The sequence below is a fragment of the Gordionus sp. m RMFG-2023 genome, chromosome 2, assembly GCF_954871325.1.
Source record: "Gordionus sp. m RMFG-2023 chromosome 2, tfGorSpeb1-WG-v2, whole genome shotgun sequence".
Classification (NCBI taxonomy): domain Eukaryota; kingdom Metazoa; phylum Nematomorpha; class Gordioida; order Chordodea; family Parachordodidae; genus Gordionus; species Gordionus sp. m RMFG-2023.
The window spans coordinates 41,727,058-41,753,681 of NC_088776.1; the positions used below are offsets into that span (position 1 = coordinate 41,727,058).

At 27.5% G+C, this 26,624-nt stretch overlaps 2 protein-coding genes across 2 annotated transcripts; both read left to right on the forward strand.

Moving 5' to 3' along the window:
- The first annotated feature begins 4,339 nt into the window (after positions 1 to 4,339).
- LOC135924343 (uncharacterized) lies at positions 4,340 to 4,915 on the forward strand. The gene has a single exon (XM_065459401.1). It carries the CDS (start codon positions 4,340 to 4,342, stop codon positions 4,913 to 4,915), a length of 576 nt encoding a protein of 191 aa, XP_065315473.1.
- Positions 4,916 to 15,432: 10,517 nt separating this feature from the next.
- LOC135924825 (uncharacterized) lies at positions 15,433 to 26,545 on the forward strand. Its single transcript, XM_065459947.1, has 10 exons — positions 15,433 to 15,461; positions 15,679 to 15,755; positions 15,797 to 15,947; positions 21,208 to 21,277; positions 21,326 to 21,454; positions 21,657 to 21,866; positions 22,056 to 22,202; positions 23,993 to 24,183; positions 24,342 to 24,445; positions 26,231 to 26,545. Exons 4-10 carry the CDS (start codon positions 21,254 to 21,256, stop codon positions 26,425 to 26,427), a joined length of 1,002 nt encoding a protein of 333 aa, XP_065316019.1. The 5' UTR covers positions 15,433 to 15,461; positions 15,679 to 15,755; positions 15,797 to 15,947; positions 21,208 to 21,253; the 3' UTR covers positions 26,428 to 26,545.
- Positions 26,546 to 26,624: the final 79 nt, after the last annotated feature.

Sequence of the window (26,624 nt, forward strand, 5' to 3'; positions counted from 1 at the left end):
TTTGGCTAGGGCTGAACTTAAGCTGATTTTGATTGGCTATGGTTGAGCTTAAGCTGATTTTGATTGGCTATTTTGCCTCACTGTAAATTTTATAATAATTTAATTCAAAAGGTTGACAATTATCATATTCGTCATTTAGAAAATTCTTTTAATGAAATTAGGTAAAAATGAATATTTAAAATCTGTTTTAGTGGAAACTCAATACAATTTTCGTTTTCATCATTATTAATTTTCCCAATGTTTTTTATGAAAATTTTAAATCTGTTTTTTTATTAATAATGTAATTCAAAAGGGTGACAATTGTCATATTCTACATTTTAAAACTTTCTTACCCAAAATAAATCGACTTAGACAAAATAAATCTGCTAAAGCTTAGCCTCAGCTAAAAAAACGGATAATGCTCTTACGTAATAACCCTCTATGAACCATCTGATTTGCTAATGACATAAAGTTGGGAAAAAATTTGGCCTACATCAACAGGTTTGGTTACTTCGGAATCTAGTTGCGGAGCCATAACTAGCGCATATTTTTCGGCTAAGGGGATTTGTCTACCATGTCTAAAATACTTTTCCTCACTGTTGCGGATGCATAGTTCGTCTAACCTTAGTTTAAAACCTCTCGCGACTGCCCGCATAAAGGAGGATTGTAATGGCCTTATAGTAAGCTTCTTGGCGATGTTTAGCGATGGGAGTTGGTTGCCGAGGTCTGTGTGTGCTATGACTCATTCCTGAAAAGATACCCCGACGTTCAGAATTGCAGTCAAGCCCATTTGGGGCCAACCAAAATTATCCGATACCGTTAATGAGAGTTTTGAAGCACCGATAATATACGAAACCTCCTCTTCTGGTGATCTATTTTCCAGGAAACTGTTACTCTTATTTTACTTCATATTACCATTATATTTCAACTATACCAATCAAAGTAATATTAACTAAAATTAGGGGCGTACTAGAGTTTTGGTACAAATCATTTATCAGCTGTTCTTAAATATGCCATAATCGTCAAAAATTCTAACAACCTACATTTATCTTAATGAAAAACTTGAAATATTATTTATTAGCAATAAAATATATCATTATTAACATCAGAGACCTGCTGGGCCTTATTTTTATTTTTTTTTAAATATACCCGGGCAGGGCCATAAATTTTAAAACCAAATATTTTATACCACCATTATTAGCTACAAGAATAAATATAATATATTTTAAAAAAATCCGGACCAGATTTGTAAACATAAAACTTGGGCCAGGCCGAGAAAAATGTTTTTTTAATAAAATCAGGGCTCTTCAAATGGTATTTCTGCAGGTCTCTGTTAAACATCATTCTTAGAATGTAAAAAAGAATCAATATCTATTCAGTAAAGGATCATGGCGCTTAGGAATTTGGTAAGTCAGATCATGATGCCATATTCTACAGAATTTATAATTAAATATTTCAACAAAACATATTTATCACATTCAAAAAAGTAATTTAGGACCATTCTTAGTCAACTATATATGTCATTATATCAGTAATAACTAATAAGAACCATTAATATATCATTTTATATGAATTAGTTAAATTAACTCAAGATATATTTATTTTCAACAAAAATATCCAATTTTAATTTATTATTCAAGAAAATACTTATTAATAATATTCAAGGAAATAGTTTAGGATCATTCTTAAACATCTATATATGTAAAATAAGAGATGTGAACTCGGGTCCAGGTTGCCATGTCTCTCCCCATCAGCGGGAGACTCCCGCAATTTTTTAGTTAACACGCAGGCATCTCTCCCGCAAAACTACCGCAATTTTTTAATTTCTCCCACAATTTTTTTTAAAAGTATTTTAACGTTTTTAATATATAAATATTGATTTTGAGAGACATTATTTGATTATTTTTAAAATAAAATATTTATTCGAAAAACATGTCTAGTTTGTAAATTTCTTTCTGTTTTATTTTTATCCAATAATAAATCAACATCATTTTATTCATATAAGTCAGTACAGGGGAGTATATCAACATGATTGCAATACAAAAATATTCTCATATGCAACTACATTTGCAGAAATCGTACACATCTATCATGTAGTTCAACATTCACAGAGCTATATCATCACAATGTGGGTCGAATCTTTTTCTCATGATATTTAACGACTCCAATATAAATGCAAACCTTACTTGTGGCAGAACAAAAATGAGCAAGGCTATCACATGTTTTAGTACCTAAATCCTAGAGGTCAATTCTATATAATTTGAAAGATGGGCATCCATATGCAATAGATGCATCTAATAAGGGAGATATTAAAACATTAATAAGAACATTTCAATAAAACTGTTAAAATTATTTCCTCGGATAGTCAAAAATCCAACGATGTAGCTAGCCACATAATGGTAAATATAGCTGATTCAGGGTAATAAGTTGTATATCAGCTTTCTGCGCTGATAATGCCTGTGAATTTTGGCAAAAATCAAAGTGTATTTACCGAATTGAGGCAGCACAATAATGAATTAATACTAATTGGCTGTATATGCCATATATGCTAGTACATAATTCTTGCAAGAAGGCAATGAATGTACTATCTGTGGATGTCGAAATGATTGTGATGAAATGTTTTAACGAATTTAGTTCATCAACTAAAAGAGTTAATGAATTAAAAGAGTTGGTGAAGTGGTCTGACTTGGAATGGTGTGAGTTGTTTGCGATATATACCTATCAGGTGGTTGTCATTAATACCTGCCATCGATAGAATTTTAAAATTTTACAAACCCTTAAAAATACTTTTTTAATAAAGATTTTAAAAGCTGCCCTAAAATTTTGAAAAATTTTTTCGAGTATGAAATAGCAGAAGCATATTTGGTTCATTTCACATGTAGGAAATCTACTTCATGCAGTTAATATTTAGTTGCAATCAGGATATTCTTTATTAATAAAGATTCACAAAATCATGCTACAGCTCTGTTCATCTCTACAGTTAAAAATTGATAATAATTTTTATGGCGCTATTGCTAAAAATGTTATATTAAATGTTCAAATAATACTCTAATTAATACATTTTTAAATGAAGCAATTTTTATTAAGACAATTTTATAATATTTACAATTAAAATTTGATTTTAATAATTCTATTTATAAATGTATAAATATTATGACCTTGGAACAGAAACCATTAATTGATGGTTTTTATATGGTAATAAATATATTAAAAATACTGTAGACATTAAATGCCTTGTTTGAGGAGATTGAATTCTCTTTATTTTTAATGATTCGCCAAAATACTTAAAGTTAGATGGTCTAAAGTAGAGGAGAAATAGGTAGAATTTTTGCGTAATAACGACAAATCCCCATGCTTGGAAAAATATGCGAGTATGTCTTCTCCTTACCTCATTCTAATGCCTCGTCCTAGCGCATTTTTAGCCTGATGAGGACTGCCTGGAAAAATGAGAGAAATCGGATTGCTTTAACAACACTAGATGACGAGCTAATGGTTATACAAATATATAATATGTCATTCCCAGGAATTTAATAAATATCTCAATAACGATGGTAAACATTTAGTTCTATTATTAAATTTCAAGTAAAATATAATTAAGTTTTAACAATGGCGCCATAAAATTTATTATCAATTTTTAACTGTAAAGATGAACACATCTGCAGCATAATTTTGTGAATCTTTGTTAAGATTCTTCTGATTGCAACTACACATTAACAGCATGTAGTAGATTTCCTACATGTAAAATCATTCCTAAATATACCTCTGCCATTCATTATTGAAAAAATATTTAAAAATTTTAGGACAGCTTTTATAATCTTTATTTAAGAAATATTTTTTTTTAAAGGTTTTTAAAATTCTATCGATGGCGGGTATTAGGAACATATCGCAACCAACATTGTGCTGACTCAATTCTGTAAATACACTCTGTTTTTACAAATTCACTGATACATTATCAGATCATAAAGCTGACATACAATTTATTGATAATCTCGAATCTGCTATATTTACTATTATATGGTTAGCTATGTCTTTGGATTTTTCACTATTTGAGGGGAAAAAATATAGTTTTATTGAAACCACCTTAATTTTGGCTAGACAATATCTTTATGGGGAAATACCTTATCATTATGTGTTTACAAATTACCATTGGAAACTAAGAAAAAAACGATTAAATGTATTCGAGAATGTATTCCGTTCATCCTAATTCTGGTGAACGATTCTTCCTTCGATTATTATTACTTCATGTTAGCGGGGCTACAAGTTTTGATTATTTAAAAACTATTAATGGAATTTTAATGAGTACTTTTAAAGAGGCGGCTATTAAAAGAAATTTGTTATCAGATGATAAAGAGTGGGAATCATGCTTAGAAGAGGGATCAATATATCAAATGACGTCACAACTTCGGAATGCTTAGAAGAGGGATCAATATATCAAATGACGTCACAACTTCGGAGTACTTTTGCCTTTATCTACATTTTTTGTCAGCCTGAAAATCCTGCATATCTATGGAATAGGTTCAGATTTATGATGATTGAAGATTATTTGCGTCAATATTCAGAAGTAATTGCAATAAACATGGCTTTAATGGACATTGAAAACGTTTTTCTTGATCATGGTTTATGCTGTCAAAGTTTTGATCTTCCTTCACCTATAAAAATCCCCCCAAAACATTATGATGCCCATGTTGATGCCGATTCAATCGAGCGTATATCTAAATTAAACCGATTACAAAAATATGCTTTTGATTTAATTATACAAGCGATTGAATTAGAAAATATTTCAGAAAGATATTTCTTCGTGGATGGCCCTGGAGATTCAGATAAAACGTATCTTTACAACACCTTAATGTGTTATATAAGAGCAAAAAATCAAATTTTATTGCCTTTTGCAACCACCGGCATATCCTCTATTCAAGGGGGGAAGAACCATCAATAGCGGATTTAAATTACCTGTGCCTATCTTTGAAACTTCTACATCCCATATGAATTTACATAGTTCGCTAGCTCTAGATATTAAAAATAGCAAATTGATTATTATTAATGAGGCCACAATGATGAATAAACATGCTTTGCGATGCATTGACCGATTACTTAAAGACATTATGAAAAATTCCCACCCATTTAGCGGAAAAGTTATTTTATTAGGTGGTGATTTTAGACAGACTTTATCAGTAGTGCCTAAAGGCTCCAAAGTCGATATTATAGAGTCCTGTATAAAAAGTTCAGATTTATGGAGTCATTTTAAAATAATACATTTGATTGATAATATGCGTATTCCATCAGAGCAAGTTGATTACAATGGAGATGGGCTATCAAGCAGCAATTCTGATCTTCCTACAAATAGTGTTGAAATCCCACCTTATTTTCTTTATAATGATTCATTAATAAAATGTGTGTATGGTAATTCTATAGAAATTGCTGATATAGATAGTCTTTCTACTAAAATAATATTAACCACCAAAAATAAAAATGCACTTACCCTCAACAACGATATCATTAATATAATTTCAGGCCCTATCAAACATTATTATAGTGCAGATTCCATTGAAAGCGATAATAAGGATGATATAATGAATTTTCCAATAGAATTTTTGCATTCACAAACTCCATCTGGTATGCCACCTCATAGCAAGGAAATTACAACATCATCTTCAAAAACGATACCACATTGAGCAAAGAAAAGAGAACTTCTTCACCATCGCTAAACCATCTTCCTCACCAACAACATTAAATTCTATTTTATAATTTCAATTTACACGTTTTATTTCAGGTTATTTACAGCAAACTACGAGCAAGGAAATTACAACATCATCTTCAAAAAAGAAACCACATTGAGCAAAGAAAAGAGAACTTCTTCACCATCGCTAAACCATCTTCCTCACCAACAACAGTAAATTCTATTTTATAATTTCAATTTACAAGTTTTTTTTTCAGGTTATTTACGGCAAACTACGAGCAAGGAAATTACAACATCATCTTCAAAAACGAAACCACATTGAGCAAAGAAAAGAGAACTTCTTCATCATCGCTAAACCATTTTCCTCACCAACAACAGTAAATTCTACTTTATAATTACAATTTACACGTTTTATTTTAGGATATTTAAGGCAAACTACGAGCCATGGCAAAACATTAATAAATAAAAGTCAAGATACGGTGATATACCCGACTAATGCTTAAAATTCTTACACCCCTCTCAATTTTGAAAATATTTTAAATCTCCTTTTTTAGGTAAAATTTTCTATATTATAAAATTTATTATATTATAAAATTTATTATATTATATTTTTTATATGGCTACAAATGCATATGTGTTGTAACCCGATAATCATAAACTCTTGAAGTATAAATATTTATTATATTTTCTTATAATTCATATCTTTGTCTCTTTTTTTCTATTTCTTCCTTCTGTTTTTCATTCTTTTTTTCATTTCTTTGCTCCCCTAAAATCCATCTCCTACCTTCACGCGGTGGGGAGTGAACAGCAATTCTGACTAACAGGAGCTCTGGTAAATAATGTTAGTATTTAGGGTGCTAATAAGAGATATTGTTTCATTTTTGTAATTTTAAATATAAATTTATAAATCACATCTCAAATTATAATTCCCCGTCATTCTTGACGGGTGATCAGTGTGATGCTAATATGAGATATTTTTTCATTTTTATTCACTTTTGTAATTTAAAATATAAATTTCGAAATCACATCTCATAAAATAGGAAAATTTCTGATTCATCCATCATCAAATAAAGGTAAAATATATTATTCATCAATCATTGAATAAAAAAGACATTTCATCACTCTTAGTCTTAATGGGTTGGAATTGGCCTGAAGGAGGAGGGGGAGGGGTAAAAAGAATTATCGTAAAAGAACGAATAAAATTCTCATCCCCGTCATTTTTGACGGGTTATCAACTAGTTATAAATAATAGGCGGATAATTAAGTCAATTCAAAATCCCGGCGAAGGCCCAGCATAATACCAATTATCTCCCGCAATTTGAAAATTTTGACCTGGCAACCCTGATCTTGTGGTTCAAAATTGGTATAATAATATTGTTATTATTTCAAATTTTTTAATCTATCCAATGCATTGTATAATTTTTTAGGCGTCTTAACGTATCCTATAAATATACAGGTCATACTCGACTTTTAGACCAGAGGTAGACTGGTCATTTAGAAACAGCTCGCATAATTTATGAGAACTTTGAGGCTTTTAGTGAAATATTATTTTACTTTTCTAATAGAACTCTTAATATAGAAGTTTTCACTCATAATTCAGTCTAAGCCTCTGGTTTTTATCTCAATGCGTTAATATAAATTGCTTTGAAAATTTTTACATGGCAACCCTGGTCCTGAACCTTGGTACATTGACTGAACCCAAACCCTGACTTTTTTAAAAGTGGAGGGTTCTAGGTGTCAAAATGTATTTTAAAAAAAATTTTTAGATAAATTTTAAAGAATTTTCTAGGAATCATTTTTTTCCTCTTCCCGCTATTCAAAACCTTTAGCTTTTATACTTCCATTTTATAGGTAATATCTAAATAGTGTATGATATTTTATTAGTATGTAAAGTTTACTTTAGAAGGATTATGAAGTTTACGATGAACACAGAAAGTTAGATAAAAAAATAATATTTAATCAGTGACGTCGCTAGGGGGGGGGGAAGGCGCGCAGGGATTCGAGCCTCCTAAAGAATTTGAATAGCCTTCTGAAGCAAAAATTTTTTTTAATGACTCCTTAATATCCCCTTGAACTAAAAATAAATTTTTTTAATTTCTCCCTGAACAATTTTTTTTATAATTCTATTGAATAATATATAGATACTAGCTAATAACCCGCCAAGAATGACGGGGAATTAGAGTTATCTCATTTGAAAGGATTATGGATATTAATGGTGCCAGATATGTAAACTTGACACCACAAATACCAGTATTATCTACCAGAGCTCCTGTTAGTCAGCATTTTTGTTCACTCCCCACCGCGTGAAGGTAGGAAATGGATTTTAGGAGAGCAAAGAAATGAAAAAAAGAAGGAAGAAATAGAAAAAAAGAGACAAAGATATGAATTATAAGAAAATATATAATAATAATTATATATACCTCAAGACTTCACGATTATTGGGTTCCAACACATATGCATTTGTAACCAGATAAAAAATATAATATAGTAAATTTTATAATATCAAAAATTTTACTAAAAATGAGATTAAAGATATTTCAAAATGAGAGGGATGTTAGATTTTTAAGCATTCGTCTGGAATATCGATGGTTTTGCTCGATGTGGTTCGTTTTTTTTAATTTCCATGGTTGTAGCGCTTGCCCTAAAATTTTGTTGATTGTAGTTTGCTGTAAATATATTGTGTAAATTGAAAGTATAAAATAGAATTTACTGATAATGGTATCGGATCTTTGATGATTTTGCTCAATACGATTCTTTTTTTTTAATTTCCATGGTTGTAGCGCTTGCCCTAAAATTTTGTTGATTGTAGTTTGCTGTAAATATATTGTGTAAATTGAAAGTATAAAATAGAATTTACTGATAATGGTATCGGATCTTTGATGATTTTGCTCAATACTATTCTTTTTTTTAATTTCCATGGTTGTAGCGCTTGCCCTAAAATTTTGTTGATTGTAGTTTGCTGTAAATATATTGTGTAAATTGAAAGTATTAAATAGAATTTACTGATAATGGGATCGGATCTTTGATGATTTTGTTCAATACGATTCTTTTTTTTAATTCCCATGGTTGTAGCGCTTGCCTTAAAATTTTGTTGATTGTAGTTTGCTGTAAATATATTGTGTAAATTGAAAGTATAAAATAGAATTTACTGATAATGGTATCGGATCTTTGATGATTTTGCTCAATACGATTCTTTTTTTAATTTCCATGGTTGTAGCGCTTGCCTTAAAATTTTGTTGATTGTAGTTTGCTGTAAATATATTGTGTAAATTGAAAGTATAAAATAGAATTTACTGATAATGGTATCGGATCTTTGATGATTTTGCTCAATACGATTCTTTTTTTTAATTTCCATGGTTGTAGCGCTTGCCTTAAAATTTTGTTGATTGTAGTTTGCTGTAAATATATTGTGTAAATTGAAAGTATAAAATAGAATTTACTGATAATGGTATCGGATCTTTGATGATTTTGCTCAATACGATTCTTTTTTTGATTTCCATGGTTGTAGCGCTTGCCCTAAAATTTTGTTGATTGTAGTTTGCTGTAAATATATTGTGTAAATTGAAAGTATAAAATAGAATTTACTGATAATGGTATCGGATCTTTGATGGTATTGCTCAATGTGGTATAGTTATTAATTTGTAGCGACAGAATTTAATATGTCCTGATATACGACATTAAGAGTAAATACTCTATTATCATTCAAAAGTGTGCCCTGGTATTTTGTAGGTAATATTTTTATTTTCATATTTTTTTAAAATCTGCAACGTGTTAGAGCGACATAGAGCTGACCATGGAAAAACACAGGTTCAGGAAGAAAGAGGCCGACATTGTCGAATGTTTGACCTTGACTTTTGTTTATAGTGATAACAAAAGCAGGAATTATAGGAAATTGGCGTCTTTTTAATATGAAAGGCAACCGGGAATCGCTCGGGGAAAGATCAATTCGAGGAATAAAAACGCGATGGCCATTATGCGTTCCTGATAATATTTCAGAATCTATGAAATTATCATGTAAATTTTTGATAAGAAGTCGTGTCCCATTGCATAAGCCTCTGCTGGGATTCATGTTACGAAGAAGCATTATTATTGTCCCAACTTTAAGATTTAAAATATGAGGAGGCATTCCTGATGGGGTTTGAGAATGAAGAAATTCAATGGGGAAATTAAGTAAATCCTCAGGATTATCTGTTTGTATAGAATCAGCGCTAAAATAGATCTTAGAATTTCCTGGTAGTTTTTGAATAATTTCATTATTTAAATTTAGGGCTATGTTATTTTTAGTGGTTAATATAATTTTTTTTGAAAATAGGTTAATATCAGATATTTGTATGAAGTCTCCATATATTGATTTGATTAATGAATTTTCTAATAATGAATTTGGGATTTCAATCGAATCTGGAGGGAGTAAAGGATTGGAAACATTTGATAAAGATTCTCCAACATTCAAAAGCCAGGAATTATACTCAACATCTTCAGAAGATAACCGCATATTTTCATTCAGGTGGATAACTTTAAAATAAACCCATAAATCAGAAGACTTAAGACACGATTCAATAATATATGCTTTTGAACTGTTTGGAATGACAGGTAAAGTTTGCCTAAAATCGCCGCCCAATAATATAACTTTACCATCGAATGGGAACTGTATTTGCATTATATCTTTAAGTAATCTATCGATACAGCGTAAAGCGTATTTAGTCATCATTGTGGCTTCGTCGATAATAATTAATTTGGACCTTTTAATAACAGTAGCATCAGGGGAATGAAGACTCATGCGAGATACAGAGTTATCAACAATCGGAATAGGTAATTTAAATCCACTATGTATTGTTCTAACCCCTTTTAAAAGAATAGCGGCAATGCCTGTTGTTGCAAACGGTAAAACTATTTGGTTGCGTCCTCTAATGTAGCACATTAGGGTATTATACAAAAAAGTTTTTCCCGATCCACCTGGACCATCAATATAAAAACAACGCTGAGGAAAATCATTATTTTCGATAGATTGAACGATTAAATCAAAGGCTGAGTTTTGTAAAAAATTTAATTTAGTAATTAGTTTCAATGCCTCAGCTGCCTCAAGATCATTGTTATAAAAATCATCCTGAGCTATTAAAGTAGGAACAGGCAAATTGAAATTACTACAACGAAAACCATGGTCGTGCAATACTTTTTCTATATCTGATAAGGCCATATTAATTGCAATAGAATCTGTATGGGTATGTGCGAAATCTTCTATCATATATTTTTTAAATTTTTCCCAGAGGTTATTTGGATTTTCTGGCTGACAAAAAATACAAATAATGGCAAAAGATTAACGCAACTGTATGGGCATTAAAAATGTTGACGCTTCTTCCATAAATGCTTCCCATTCCTTGTCATCAACCAATAAATTTCTTTTAAAAGCCGCCTCTTTAAAAGTATTATATAAAACTCCATTTACAGTTCTCAAATATTCAAAACTTGTGGCGCCAACAACATGAAGTAATAGTAAACATAGGAAAAATCTCTCGCCGGATTTAGGATCAACAGTATACATCCTTAAAATTATATTGTTTTGTCTTTGCCTTGGTTTCCACTTATTAGCGCTGAAAGTATAATGAGATGGTATAGTGACATATAAATATTGACGGGCATTAACATCATTTTTATTTAATTCAAACCAGGCAGTTAATGTTTTCTGCTGGCAGATTTCTCTAATGCCTGACGTTCTTGTCCTTCTATAAAATATACCGGTTGATGAAATGGCAAGTGTATTGCTAATCGATTTATACCGTGAGATCGATCATGCATACGATTTTCTAATAATCCCTTATGTTGATTTATTATTAAAATTTAAAAATATAAGAATTACTCAATTTTATAAAAATAAGTTTAGTTTAAAATATTTATTATTGTGGACATAAAATAAAATTACTAAATATATACTTCATAAACATATTTATAAAAAATAATGGAAAATATTAGAATAGCCCCTCACCTAATAAATATATATTTCGGAATCACATCTTATAAGATAGGAAAAATCTGATTCCTCGTCATTCTTGACGGGCTATCAGCTAACATACAATACAAATTAAAAAAATATAAAATTTACTCTTGTTGAAGCAATAATGCCTTCTTTAGATTTTGGTAGTATGAAACGTTCCATTGTTTGGTTTTGTTGAATGGTATCTTGTGTAGGAATCTAAAAAAAATAATAAAATAGATTTTAATGGCCCACAGTATTTTTAATTTTTGGAAGGCAATTATAATAATTCCTCTATCTGCTGAAACCTATCAGCAATATAGGATTTGCAATCTAATTTTTAGTTCAACTTGTTCTTGATTTTCAGTTTCTTCAAGATGATTGGATGTTGAAGCAAATTGTTTATTTCCAGTATCTTCAAGATGGTTGGATGTTGTAGGAATACCTTTTCTTGATTCGACAAAGTGCCTGTCTCTTTCTAGCTTTCTCCTTATGTTGATTTATTATTAGAATTAAAAAATATAAGAATTACTCAATTTTATAAAAATAAGTTTAGTTTAAAATATTTATTATTGTGGACATAAAATAAAATTACTAAATATATACTTCATAAACATATTTATAAAAAATAATGGAAAATATTAGAATAGCCCCTCACCTAATAAATATATATTTCGGAATCACATCTTATAAGATAGGAAAAATCTGATTCCTCGTCATTCTTGACGGGCTATCAGCTAACATACAATACAAATTAAAAAAAATATAAAATTTACTCTTGTTGAAGCAATAATGCCTTCTTTAGATTTTGGTAGTATGAAACGTTCCATTGTTTGGTTTTGTTGAATGGTATCTTGTGTAGGAATCTAAAAAAAATAATAAAATAGATTTTAATGGCCCACAGTAATGTTCAACTTGTTCTTGATTTTCAGTATCTTCAAGATTAAGATGTGTAAATTGAAAGTATATGGTTTTGCTCGATGTGGTGTCTGTTAAAAAATATAATTATTTACTGATGATTGAAGGTTTTGCTCGATGTTGTGTCTGTTAAAAAAAATATCAATTATTATAATTATTATATTATTATATGTTTTGTAATTGTTTTTTGTATTGAAATTCTTTTTTTGAAAATGGCGGTTCGATTTGGTTTATGAATGCGTGTTTGATATGTTTAAGCTATGATGATTTTTATTGAATATATATATTATAGATTTGAATTCCTTAGCTCTTGTAGGATTATCTGCTAACATTTTTTTCATACTAATGTTCCTTCCTGCCTATTGCCTCAAAATACTTCTGAAATGCTTTCCATGATTTATAGGAGATTAAATCCATTTTGCTAATATGATCTAAATTGGCTTAAAATTGCTATGATAGATAGAAATATATATTATAGATATATAGAAAGAACAATAAATTTGACATCAATTAAGACAAAATATTACATTTCAACTTAGAAATATAATGCTATTAAAATAAAATATAATATTATAGATGGCGCTAAATATCATAGAGATTAAAACTACAATTTAACATACCTTAAATACTTCCGAATTTGTTAATATTAATTAAATATTATTAAGAATCACTCCCTATTTAAGTAGGACAAACGTCCAATAATTATTAAAGAAGTTGAATATTACATAATATATTAACAAAATTATAATTGACTATTATCAGGTAAAATAATTGACTATATAATGTCACAGTTGTGACTGTGACTGTGACAAGCCTTTTATTATATAAGATAATTTTATTATTTAAAAATTAATAAGACTATTTAAATTTATATTAAATGAATACTATTTTAATTATTAGATTAGATTAATACATATAAATTATATTTTCACTATTTATATTTTTGAAGTCAGCACAGATCAGAAGTGTGCCATCACTCTTAAAAACGGGAATGAGAAAACTAGCCCAGGGAAAATCTTGAACTGATTATATGATTTATAATCTACCCATTTTTGTGGTTCTTTTATTAATCAATTCTTGAATATGGAACACGTCTTGGTGGTATAATTTTCGGTGTTGCGTCTTGTTTAAAATGTAGTTTGACACAATTTCGCAAGATTTGTCTTTTATTTAATTTAAAATCACATTGTTTGATTAATTTTGTATTGCATCATCATAATCTACGTTTACTAAATTTACAAAAATCACAATGTTTGATTAATTTTGTATTGAATCATCATAATCTACGTATATTAAATTTACAAATTCATTTAATATATTCCCAAAAAGTTTTATCCAGGTACTACCCAGAAATGCAGATTTGTCACTTTGGACTATAGACATTCGTATCCCACCGCGGTCATGAAGTTTTATAAAACAGATGGTTAGATGATCATAAATTTTATTCTTCAAAAATCATAATGACTAAATATATATAATCATCACCTTATATACAAAAAGAATATAAGAAATTTAAAAAAATATATAATTAGAATAACAAGTAATATAAATGATGACCTTACCTGTTTTTGAAAGTAAAATGAAATATATAAAAAAAAACTCATAATTATTTAGTTTAAATGCCTTCTTATAAAGTAAAATGAAATATAAAGCTTAAAATAATTATTTAGTTCTGAATGCCTTCTTAAATAATATAAAGAAAAATGAAATAAAAAAATTTATAATAAATTTTTATATATACACATACTGAAAGGAAAGAAAAATATAAAAACCATAACTAAAATGTTTTTTTGAATAAAGTAAGAAATGATTAAATACTAAAAAAAATATTAATTCTTTAACATTATGCTATATAATAGGAATACGCTGCTTATCTTTTATATATAATATTTAAAAAAATAGAATCATAATCCTCCTATTAAATTTATAAAATAATTCTTTTTATGTGTATAAATTTTTCAATCCAATAGAGAGTTTTCTAAATAAAGTTTGCCAAAATTACATCCATCAAATATATTATATTTTTTATACTTAAATATTTCACAAATACGAACGGCTACTTCGCATGCTAGTAAATAGTAGACCATTAATGGTTTGGTTTGCCTAACGATAATTTAATATAAAAATGATAACTACTCACATGTCAAATGTTTGACATTTATCACAATCATGTGACATTTAATATGTCATATTTGTTTGGTTACGTGATTTATGGAAAATATAAATTTCCTCATTTTAACAAAATTCCTGTAAATTCATTATAAATATTTGACAGGTTTGAAGAAATTTACGCGAAATTTTTACTATGGGTTAACCAACAAATTACCTAATTATAACTTAAAAATATTGCAATCAGTACGATACCTTTTAACCCAGGTCTAACATTTCGCATTTCAAAGAATAGGGCCAAGAAATTGGCAAATAAAATTATTTGACCAGAAAACGAGCTCAACAACTTATACAAAAACTTTGACAATTATAGTGGGACTTGCAGATCTATAGTATATTATATATTTAAGCAAAGCAAATTTATAGCTGGTGATGGATAATTGTATTCAAATAATGTTTATAAAGATTGCCAATTTGTTAGCAGTAAAATTATAATGTGAATCTTTTCTCTCTCTAGAATATTTAAAATGAAAATTCGAATTTGTTTAAATATGTACATGCCTTGACATCTATAACCATCCCCTCAATATTATAATAAAAAATACTGTTAAATATATGGCGTTTAGGGATAGTTAGCTTGATATCACGTATAACGTAAAATAAGTACTACTTCAAGTAAGGTCAAAAATTTTAAAAATTATGGGAACTAGAGATATTTTGACTTTAAGCTGTGGGAATTATTCCAACTATCTCTTTTCACATTTCATTAATAATGAGGTATTGTATTTTGCGAATTTCTAGTTATAAAAGGTATGAATAGGAAGTGCAATATATTTACGAAAATGATATTAGTCATAACAAGGAAATTGATTTTTCAACAATTTTTAATGTGTCCAGTAATAAATCGTCTTGTTACCATCCTAGAGCTTTAATTTGCGATTATAAGGATAATTTTCGATTGCTTCCTATCAATATAGATTATAAAAGGCATTTTATTTACAAATATATTCTATTATTTTTATTTTAGTAAATATTCTCAAGAAGCTGATAATTGTTATTACAACGAATTTCAAAAAGCTTATTATAATTTAGAGCAGAATAATAGTAATTAATAAATATATTATATATGATTTAATATGACATAGTAATTAGTTCAAATTCCAATACACAAATATTAACAAAATTAGCACAAAAAACATATTCCTCCCTTGATAATTCTATTAATTATTGGTCAGATTTTTTACATACCAAACTATGCTCCAAGTCAATAATTCCTACAACTAATTTCAGAAATGAGTTATTATAAATTTGTTTATAGAAAAATAATTTAATTATAATATATATTTTAACTAAATAATATATGAGGAAAGGTAATTTTTACTCTCAACCTAAATTGAATCTCTAATAAAGCCTGGTTTCAGGCTTGGGTTTAAAAATTTATAAATAGCTTAATCTAGGCTCAGGCCTAAAAATTAAAAAAATATTGAGCTGGACTTGAAAATATAGAAAATGTTATTTTATCAAATAATATGATAATTATAATTTGGGGATAAGCACAATGTAATTAATGATTTTTCATTTATCTTCATAAAAATGTGTTTAATATATTATTAAAAAATTTTGGACTGGGCTAGAGCTTATAATAAAGATATGTATTTGGGACTAAAAATTACTTGGGCTAGGCTCAGGCTTAAAAATTATTAAAATTTGGGCTTATAAAATTGAATTTGCTGGTCTCTAATACAAGTCTGTAATCTGCCAAAGTCTATATCTCTTACCTAGCTTGGAGTGAGCCTTTGAATGACATCAGTGGCGTATTCAGGATTTTCTTATAGGGGGGGGGATTTTTTGGGGACTTTGCCACCAAACCTCTTTTACCTGGCCTTCGGCCTTATGTTTTAGCATTAAATTTTAACTATTATTTACCAATTCGTGCTTATGGATATTACAAGCCTATTTTTTATTATTTCAAGTTAGGTATATTATATTTAATAAAGTTTTTTTAAATGTAAAGTTGAAATAAAGTGTAAGCATTAATAATTTTAACTATTATTTACTAATTTGTGCTTATGGATATTACAAGCCTATTTTTTATTATAGTTAGGTATATTATATTTAATAAAGTTTTTTTAAATGTAAAGTTGAAATAAAGTGTAATGTCATTTTATTTTATAAAATTTCCGTTAAAAACTAGCCTCAGCTTAAATTCTCATACAATATAAGAAGAATATTTTTTTATTGAAAATACTAATAGTAGTGTGTATAAAATATTGACGGGGTTTGTAAAATTTTTATTAGCTTTAAATGATATTTATGAAAACAGCCAAATTTGCGATGGGGGGATTCCCCCCCCCCATTGTTTACGCGCCTTGAATGGCATTATTTTAAAAATCTATGCCAAGCTATATTAAAAAAAATAACTTAAGCTGAGCTAAAAATATAATTTTTTTAATGGAAAAAATATTAAAATCCAATCTAAAATTTGACCTTCGTAGATCTACAGGCAAATAATTAAAACTCCATCAATTTTTAAATTGTTCAATATTTTTTGATTGTATTTAATATTTTTACCAAATTAGTATTCAGTATAAATGATGGAATATTAATTAAGGCTATGCCAATCCACAAATTTTTCACCCATTCAATTTGATATTTTTTGATATTACTACCAAGCCGATCCAATATTAAAATTGATTTTATTTACTACCAAGCCGATCCAATATTAAAATTGATTTTATTTACTATCCATCATTGAATCGATGTCATAAAAAAAATTAATATTATTCAAATAAAAAAACTAACTTTCACGATTAATTGTATTTATTATTTTTTTTATTCTCAAAGAGTTAATTATCTCATTATAGGTAATGTTTATGGCTTAATATACTGTTAAAGACTCAATTTAAGCAATTTTTAATGGCTTTCAATAGTTTTGCTAATATATTATCACCTAAGCCTCGAAATTTCAGCAATAGATGTCCAAATCTTTCTGTCACCTGTGTGAGAAATTTCCTAGCATGGATAATTTACTTTTGACTAAAATCTTGAGTTAGCCATTTTTAATCTGCTAGATCGAGCAGTTTAACAACACTATTTAAAATCTTTTTCTAGTTTCAGATATAACAAAAAAATCAAATTTTTAGTTCAATCTTTTTAAAACATTACAAATAAATTGAATTTTATTTCCTTTTATGCAATCATAATATAACTAATAACAATAAAAATATGGGCCCGATCTGATATTTCACAATCTTTTAATGTTGGCACAGTCCTAATATTAATATAAAATGCAAAATTATTCTGTAGTTTTAAATCGGTAGAATTTAAATCTTATTTGATCACTAATAAAATAATTTGTTCAGTAAAATAAATCGCGAGTGAATCTTTCTATGGCTAGTGATAAAAACTTTTGGGTTAAAAATTCGTGTCTGGGGCAAAAAAATTTCCAAAACTAATTTTGGACAATGTTAGAGTGAAGTTAAAAGGTTATATAATATATGGGTAGGGTTATTACATTGTTTGCCTAAACTGCAAATGCCTAGGTAAAATGCAAAGGCTGCAACAGAAATTATTTATATACTGTATTAAGTTTAAAATTAAATTACTGATTTACTAATAAGGTAGTATAAATTAATAATCACTTCATTTAATATAATATTTCACCTGATAGATATAAAAATTATGATTGGTTTAACAAATATAATAATTTAAACATTGGGGCAAAGGAAGTAATACTTAATTCTTTTACATAAAAAACATATATATATATAAATAAGTATCGATATAAAATAAAATGATATCAAAATTTTGAAAAATTAGATAATTTATAGTTTAAAAAAATCTTAACATTTGGATATAATAAAATAATCAATTGATTATACTTGTAGATTAATTTAAATAAGGTAATTATTTGCTGGTAATGTAATTAAAATGATGGGGAAATAAAATACGTTTACTTACAAACCAATTATAATGTTAGAAAGATTTCATTATTACTGGCAAATGGGTAATTCCATGATAAATCGACCAGCGATTCAGCCGACCATCTCAAAAATGAATGAAACTTGGCATGTTTGTTATTTATGTTGTAAATGTTAATAAAATCAAAATTTTAGAGTGCTAGCTCAACCAGATCCAAAGATATACGCCTTCAAAGTCGAAAATCGCGAAGTGCGTGATTTCATTAAATCTTGTTTGTACTTAAGGTAGAGTTACAAATTATATATCATTTTATAGCCCTTAAAATTTTACGTTGGAAAATATTAAAAAATTTCAAGTGTTTTCTTATTTCCAGTGAAAATAAAAAAATTAACATTGTTAGGAAGGGATTATTTTTGTGTGATATTCACTAAAAATGTTTATTACCTTTATATTAAACGATTTAATAAAAAATATCGATAATTTTTGTTTTTTTAATTTTATTTTATTTTAATTTTTATTATTTTATAAATAATAAAATGTAATATAGGTGGCGTTATATTAATTTTTTTTATATAATATAATTTTTAATAAAAATAAGGATAGTATTGTGATTAAAATAAAAAAATCAATTGAGTATAACCAAGAATGATGTCCTGGGGCGATATGTAAGCAGGCAGCCCCTACAGATTTGATTTTATTAGGACGCTATATTTATCCCATTTTGTAATAGAATTTCTTGAGACGATAATTTGTAGGTATGTCCTGTCAGTGTAATAGGATCTACTATTGTTATTATTTGATTAATGGGTAACCATATCTTTTCCTCAATTGTGGGGTAAAAGAAGGATGGTGATGGTCTATGGGGATGTAAAAAGGCAATATATATCTCCTCAGTAATTTCATTCATTTTTAGTACTGTGGCTAACGACCAAAAATCGTCATAAACACATGTTAAGAATCCTTTAATATCGGCAAAAGACAAATTATCGGAATTTGAGATATTGTTAATTTAAAAGTCCTCTGCATATGAATATATTTTTGATTTAACTTAAACTCAAAGGAAATACAGCATGTATTTCCCGAGTTTCTGGAATGGGGAAAATAAATTGAATCTTTCAAGTGGTTTAATCTCTTCTAAATTGTATTGTTTGTTGGTTATATATGTAAAATTTACTGATGACTTGTTTTGTTTGGCAAACTGATATAAATCAACTGGTGTTATAATGTGTCCAGAACTGGTGCGCTGAAGGCTTTAACGTGCTGCTAATCTTTTTAATGTTCCGCCAAGGTCGTCACATGGGACTTTTCCATGGGATGTAGCTGAAAAATGCCATTCAGCTGCTACACCAAAATCTGATTCATGATAACAAAGATTTATAAAAAAATTTCTGTTTTTATATTGGACAGCTGATCCATCAGAGCAGTAATATATTTTGTTTGGCTTTTTGCTGAATTGATTGGTCAAAAATTTTATCATTTTAGTCTGGGATAAATGTACTGCAATAACATCATGTTGAAGTGACTCTGATATTACCATATAATTAAGGTTTTTTATATTGCCATTATTCAAATATGCTATCATAGGATGGATAGTGGCTTGATTATTATTCCAGTGGAATCCTTGAACAGTGTCTTGGATTATAAATGCATAATTTTCAGAGAAATCACAAATTATCATAAATTCATTTGGTTGTAAAAAATGTTCAAGTTTTGAAATATATGATGATTGATTGGTAGCGATGATAGGAATAAAAATATAAAATAAGCTGATAAAATCGTTATTTTTAAATAATGACGATAGTAGATCCACAGCAATGAAAGGATATATCTACAAATTATGGCCTTAGGAATTTCTATTAATAAGCGCAAAATTATAATAGTTTGATTATAAAATTTTAAAATATGTTTATTTTACAATATAGCATCAATAAAATAATATCTGTATGGGCTGCCTACTTACATATCGCCCCAGGACATCATTCTTGGTTATACTCAATTGATTTTTTAATTTTAATCACAATACTATTCATAATTATATATTTAAAAAAATTTAATATAACGCCATCTATATTACATTCTTTTATTTATAAAAATAATAAAATAAAATTAAAAAAACAAAAATGGCTATCGAGATTTTTTATTAAATCGTTTAATATAAAGGTAATAAACATTTTTAGTGAATATTCCAAAAAAATCCCTTCCTAACAATGTTAATTTTTTTAATATTTTCCAACGTAAAATTTTAAGGGCTATAAAATGATATATAATTTGTAACTCTACCTTAAGTATTTTTGAAAATAACAAGATTTAATGAAATAACGCATTTCGCGATTTTCGACTTTGGAGGCGTATATCTTTGAATCTGGTTGAGCTAGCACTCTAAAATTTTGATTTTATTAACATTTACATGCCAAGTTTTATACATTTTTGAGATGGTCGGCCGAAAATCTCGTTTTTTTGGTCGATTTGACGTGGAATCACCCAAATTTATTAAAATAAAATATGAGAAAAAGATATATTTAATGAAAGTTGACATTTTTATTATTCTACTGATAAAATATGTTTAAAAATAGGCAATTTCGAATAAAATATTTGGAAATAAATAACAGCCTTATTTATATAATCGATGTTTTAGAAAATCAGAATTTTTAGATAAGATAGATGAAGGCTTACATCATTTTATGGAAACTTCTGATTATTTACAAGTCAGTTTATATTACACGTCTAATACTTCATATATATTTAATTTTTAGGGATTTAATTTTCTCCTTGATTCAAGCTCATCTCATCTTTCATTACAGATCCATATGCTCCATTATCTTAAAGATGAATATCCTAACAAATCAATATTTGTTTACATGTCATTTCCAGATTACCTTTATGTAATTATACATAAATATTATTTACACAAAATTGTTACCTATTTTAGGCCTTTTTCCTTGTTAAGAGCAAAAAATTTATTGCTAAGTTAGGATATAAAATTTAATTAGAATAAATAAACTTTAATTACAAATCAAAATGGAATTATTTTATTATACTTGTTTTAATTATGTCAAAATCTTTTTTTAAATCAAACATTGTTAGGACGACCAATTGGATCTTGATTTAAAAAACGGGGTAAAGCAAACTTTTTACAGAGAGCTAATAAACTCGGCTTCCTTGCTAAATCATTTGTATAACGATAATGACAGTATCGAGTGCTTATTTCCTTTATCTCTTATAGAAAATCCCTTTGATTTAAATAAGTCAAATCACAAATCATGGTTACCCACAGCTCTCATTGATTTCTCAAAAGTATATATTATTAAACATGTTAAACCCTTATTTATTTTTTGCGTTTTTCAGGCATAACCCGCATATATATAACGTTTTCCCCTGCTTTTAACTTTTTAATCACACATTTATTTAGAAAATGAATATTTAAATATATATACACCCATGGCATTGCTGGTTTTAAGTATAATGTATAAAAAAATATATTAGGCTAAATCTCTTTACGAAAGAAGTGCTTTAATTTCCACAGCATTCGCATCGACAACGTTACCATATAGAAATTTTGCGAACGCCTATTATAGAATGCATCATTTGAGCAATTTTCTTAGCAATCAAAATTCTTTTCGCCGCATTAAAGTTTTATTTACATTTTTATTATATATTTTGTGGTTTATAATCTTTTTTCTTTATATATGATCAATTTTAAAATGTTACCCAAGTATCAAATGTATAAAAAGCAATGTTACTATAAATAATTACATTTTGTCGAGTGATTATTATCAATGATGCTTTCCGAAAATTTGCCGCATGGCACGCTATTTAAAAAAGATAAATAAAATTTAACCTATGGAAAAATTTGGGGCATTTATTTTAAAATTTTATAATTAAATAATTATATAGTATAATAAAAAACGTGTCTTAAATATAAAAACATCTTTAAAAAAAATTTAAATTACATAATTTGATCAAAAATGAACAAATGTTTATATTTATTTAATTAATTTAGAATGCAATATAAGTAAATGAATAAATAACAATGTGACTATAACATTCGCTATTTCGATTCTTTTTTGATATTTTTAATAAATTATGCTAATACAATTGTGGGAAATCTTTAAATCGGCTAGAAATATTTAATATAATACCTCGTCCCACTTAATTCAAAATATTTATCTAGCAGTAATTAGTTATTGTTCCTACCAAACATACCCTTTCACGAATCGTCTGCTTTTTCAGTTTCAGTTAGACTAATTATTCCTGTCTCAAGCCTTAAAGATAGATTCGATAGTTCTAACTGAATATAGCGTTTCATGGTTACATATAATAAGAGCTCGAAGCTTTCTAACTGGATAACCAATCCTTTATATCTTGAACTATTTGGTCAAATTTGACTTTTAAAATGTTTATATAGAATTTCGTAATCATTTCAGACTGACCTTTCAGCACTACTGCGCAAGAAAATAATATTATATTTCTCTTATTATCAGATAATTATGAAGAATTTGAATTTCGAAGATTTTGAATGAGCTCAATATCATTCGAGTAGCATCTCAAAAAATGATTTATATAAAAAAAATTTAATTGTTATCAATTTTTACAGCAATGTGTGCCCTAAAATTTGTTATGGAATGAAAGTTTTCAGAAAATATTTTTTGAGCTTACATTAAATTCATTCCACGCTTACTTTATCATTCTTGAGTCTTTTATCAATTATCTTTAAAAATGCCCTATCTAAAATAAAAAAGATGGACCTTAATAATTTTATATCATATAAATTCATACTTTTACTTTTCGTGATAATTTTGATTTTCATCTGACTGGCTGCAATATATGTCTTGCAAATTTATAATCTAGTCTATTATAAAGGCCGTCAAATTGTAGGTAATGTTTTATACATTATATCTCTATATTTATTAGAATTTTATAAAAATGATTCAATATGGCTTCTATTATTGTCTTTTCTCATAAAATATGCCGTGGGTTTAGCTTTAATATATAAATAAAAAATTCACACTTTGGGCAGAGCACACAATTCTACATTGTTTATTAAAAAAAATTAGAAGGGGCATCCTAACTTGATATTTTCAGGAACACTATAATTTTTGAAGGTTAGTTTATAGGGGTGGGTGAGCCCTCAACATTTTTACTCTAACCTAATTTGATTAAAAGTGGAGTTAAAAGTTAACTATGATAATCAAAGTAAAATTTGGGCATTTTACTAGACAAAAATTTTTTTAATTTTTATTTATATATGTTATATTGAGAATTTCGAATTTTATTTACTGAAAGTGATCGCCCTTAGTAATTATTTAAAATTAAGCACTTCCGAATCCACATGGCTTCTATCTCAATACGACTTGTATGAAAATTTAATAACTATATATTAATGCCTTTTAATTTAAAAAAAATCAAAATTATCATCACAGATGCAAAAGATATCCTGCAAATACTTTTTCTCCGATCACGATACACAAGATAACGTATTTACCTTAACACCATATTCCAATTATGATGTTAATAAAATTAATGAATCTCCCATTAATGCCTTTAATGTAACCAGGGGCTTTCAAAGTGCTGTTCGTAAATTGGAAGATATCAGGCAACCTACTATTAAAAAGTTTAAATACGAAATAACATTATTATACTAAATCATACTTGTAAAATATTTTTTTTGTAATTGAAAGCATTCGTTGAAATTATCGGTTGATGATTTTTATACGACACATCTAAACTTTACCATAATAATTATTCTCGATATTTTTTTTATTTTATTAGAGAAGATGCCTTCGAGAAGATAGTAAATTGGGAAAATTTAAACATGGTAAATGGCCTTCAACTTTCGCCCGCATTCCCTTGGATTTTTAATCAGCCATCATTAAGTAAAAGTATTCTTTCAATCATTATTTAAAATATTTTTTTAAAAAATTAAATTCATACATTTATGACTTATTAATGTAATTTAGAATTTAAAACAATCTCTTACATTAGACTAACTTTAATCATTATTCGTCACAAATTATTTTTATATGCACCTTTTTTAGTCTATCGTTGCTTGAATAGGCTCAATAAAAGCGCGAGAAATTTTTCATTTTCTTCAAGGTTGGGCTCACGGCAAGAACCTTAAAGCTGAGGGGATAGTTTTTGGCTGAAACCCTGCTCTAACGAGAAACCAGAATGTATTTAAATAATTGAGTTTTTTAAAAGATAGGTTACATATAACCAAAGCTTTTACTTAGGGAATCGTGAAAATGGTTGCTACTCCTTATTTATGTGATATCTTTATTCGTGCCTTCATATTTTTATTTAAATACTTAAAAAACGTTTAGATCTCATTATAAAATACAAAAATGATTTTAATTGCCTGGCTAAACATAGTAACGGGTAGCACATAAAGCGTATTGAAGATGAGGGAACTATTCATATAAATTCTGATTTTGTAATTTTTTAACTCATAGATGCACTTCTCAAATATTTAATCTAATCTAATGATTTAGAGGTAAAAAGTGTATATAAATAAATATTTTAAAAATAATCAGTTTGTGCTTTAAGAGATTCTAGTGAGGGTAATCAGAACTCACTAACAAATAGTATCACATATTCAACGACCAATGCTACGTAAAATTTATGAAGAAATTCAAAAAAATATTGGCGAAATAGTTTACCAAAAAGTTATAAATATCTGCATCAAAAGATCTTTTAAAAAAATTCAATCACAAAATCCTTGGTTGTACGAAAGAAATAATTAAACAAGTCAGACTGCTTCGAATAATGGCTGACACATTTGGTATTAATAATTAAATAACAATCCAAATCAGAAAAGTTTAGTAAATGTTTTCGCTTTCCATATTAAATTAAAAAATGCCTCGAATCTTCAGGTCCTACCTAAATTTGGAACAAGCTTAGACTAAAAAATCTGAAAAATTAGTTTTTCTTTTTAAATATTTTAATGATAAATTTTGTAATTGTTGAAATTAAATTTCCATTTAAAAGTAATGCTAGTTATATATTTGAGGACTGTTTTTTTAGTGTTATAAATATTTGATAAATAAATTAAACGTAAACATTTAATATTGTAATCATTTTTAAGCATAAGAAAAAGACTACTAAATAATTCATTATTAAATTGTTAAAATAAAATTTAAAAGGTATTTATAGTAAAAATTTTAACATTATTTATTTTATATAATTTAAATCAATTGATTTTCAAGTGACGAATTTTGGTAATTATTGTTTAGCTGAAATAAAAATCACTTGATAATCGCGATTTAAATCAAATTGATTTTTATTTCCACACCCTTAATTTTAAGATGAATTTCAATATTTTAAACGAATAATAAATTTATCGCCCTTTGTTTCAGTATTTTAAAATGCATTTTGATCCCCTCAAATTATTATAAATGGTGACAAAAAGAGGCTATTATAATACTATATAATTTGTAACTTAATGAACAAAAGAATCTTTTGCATCAAAATCCGAATAATCATTTATTGACATATTCTTGACATTACATCGAAATTTATAACAAAATAAAACTTTTCCTATAAATTTTAAGAGAGGGGTTCCTGTTCAAAGCTGATTGTAACATCGATAATTTCCAAAATGTATAAATATTTTGTGCTTATTAATAATATTATAAAAAAATTAATCTTTAACATTCATGCAGAATCCGATGATCCTTTCAGATCACTCAACACTTATCATTCGATGGAATCTGATCCTCAATTACAGATTAACTTCTTCAATCAATTGTTAAAGCAAATTGAATGCCACTACCGCAGTTCTTCTGGGGCTTTCACAGGCTTAGAGGAAAAAGATGAGAAAAATGAAATTATCGAATTTTTGAATGATTACGCAGCATAATTTTAATAAGTTTATAAGTATTCTATTCATTTTGAGTTAATCATTTTGTTATTCAAAAAGTCAGCTGTACAATAAATGGACTTAATTTTATCGTTAGACGATTTTATTTTAGATGTTTTATTTCTTAAATTAATAAAAATATATTATAGTTTTCAATAATTATAATTAATTTAATTTTATACGAATATCTTGCTGCA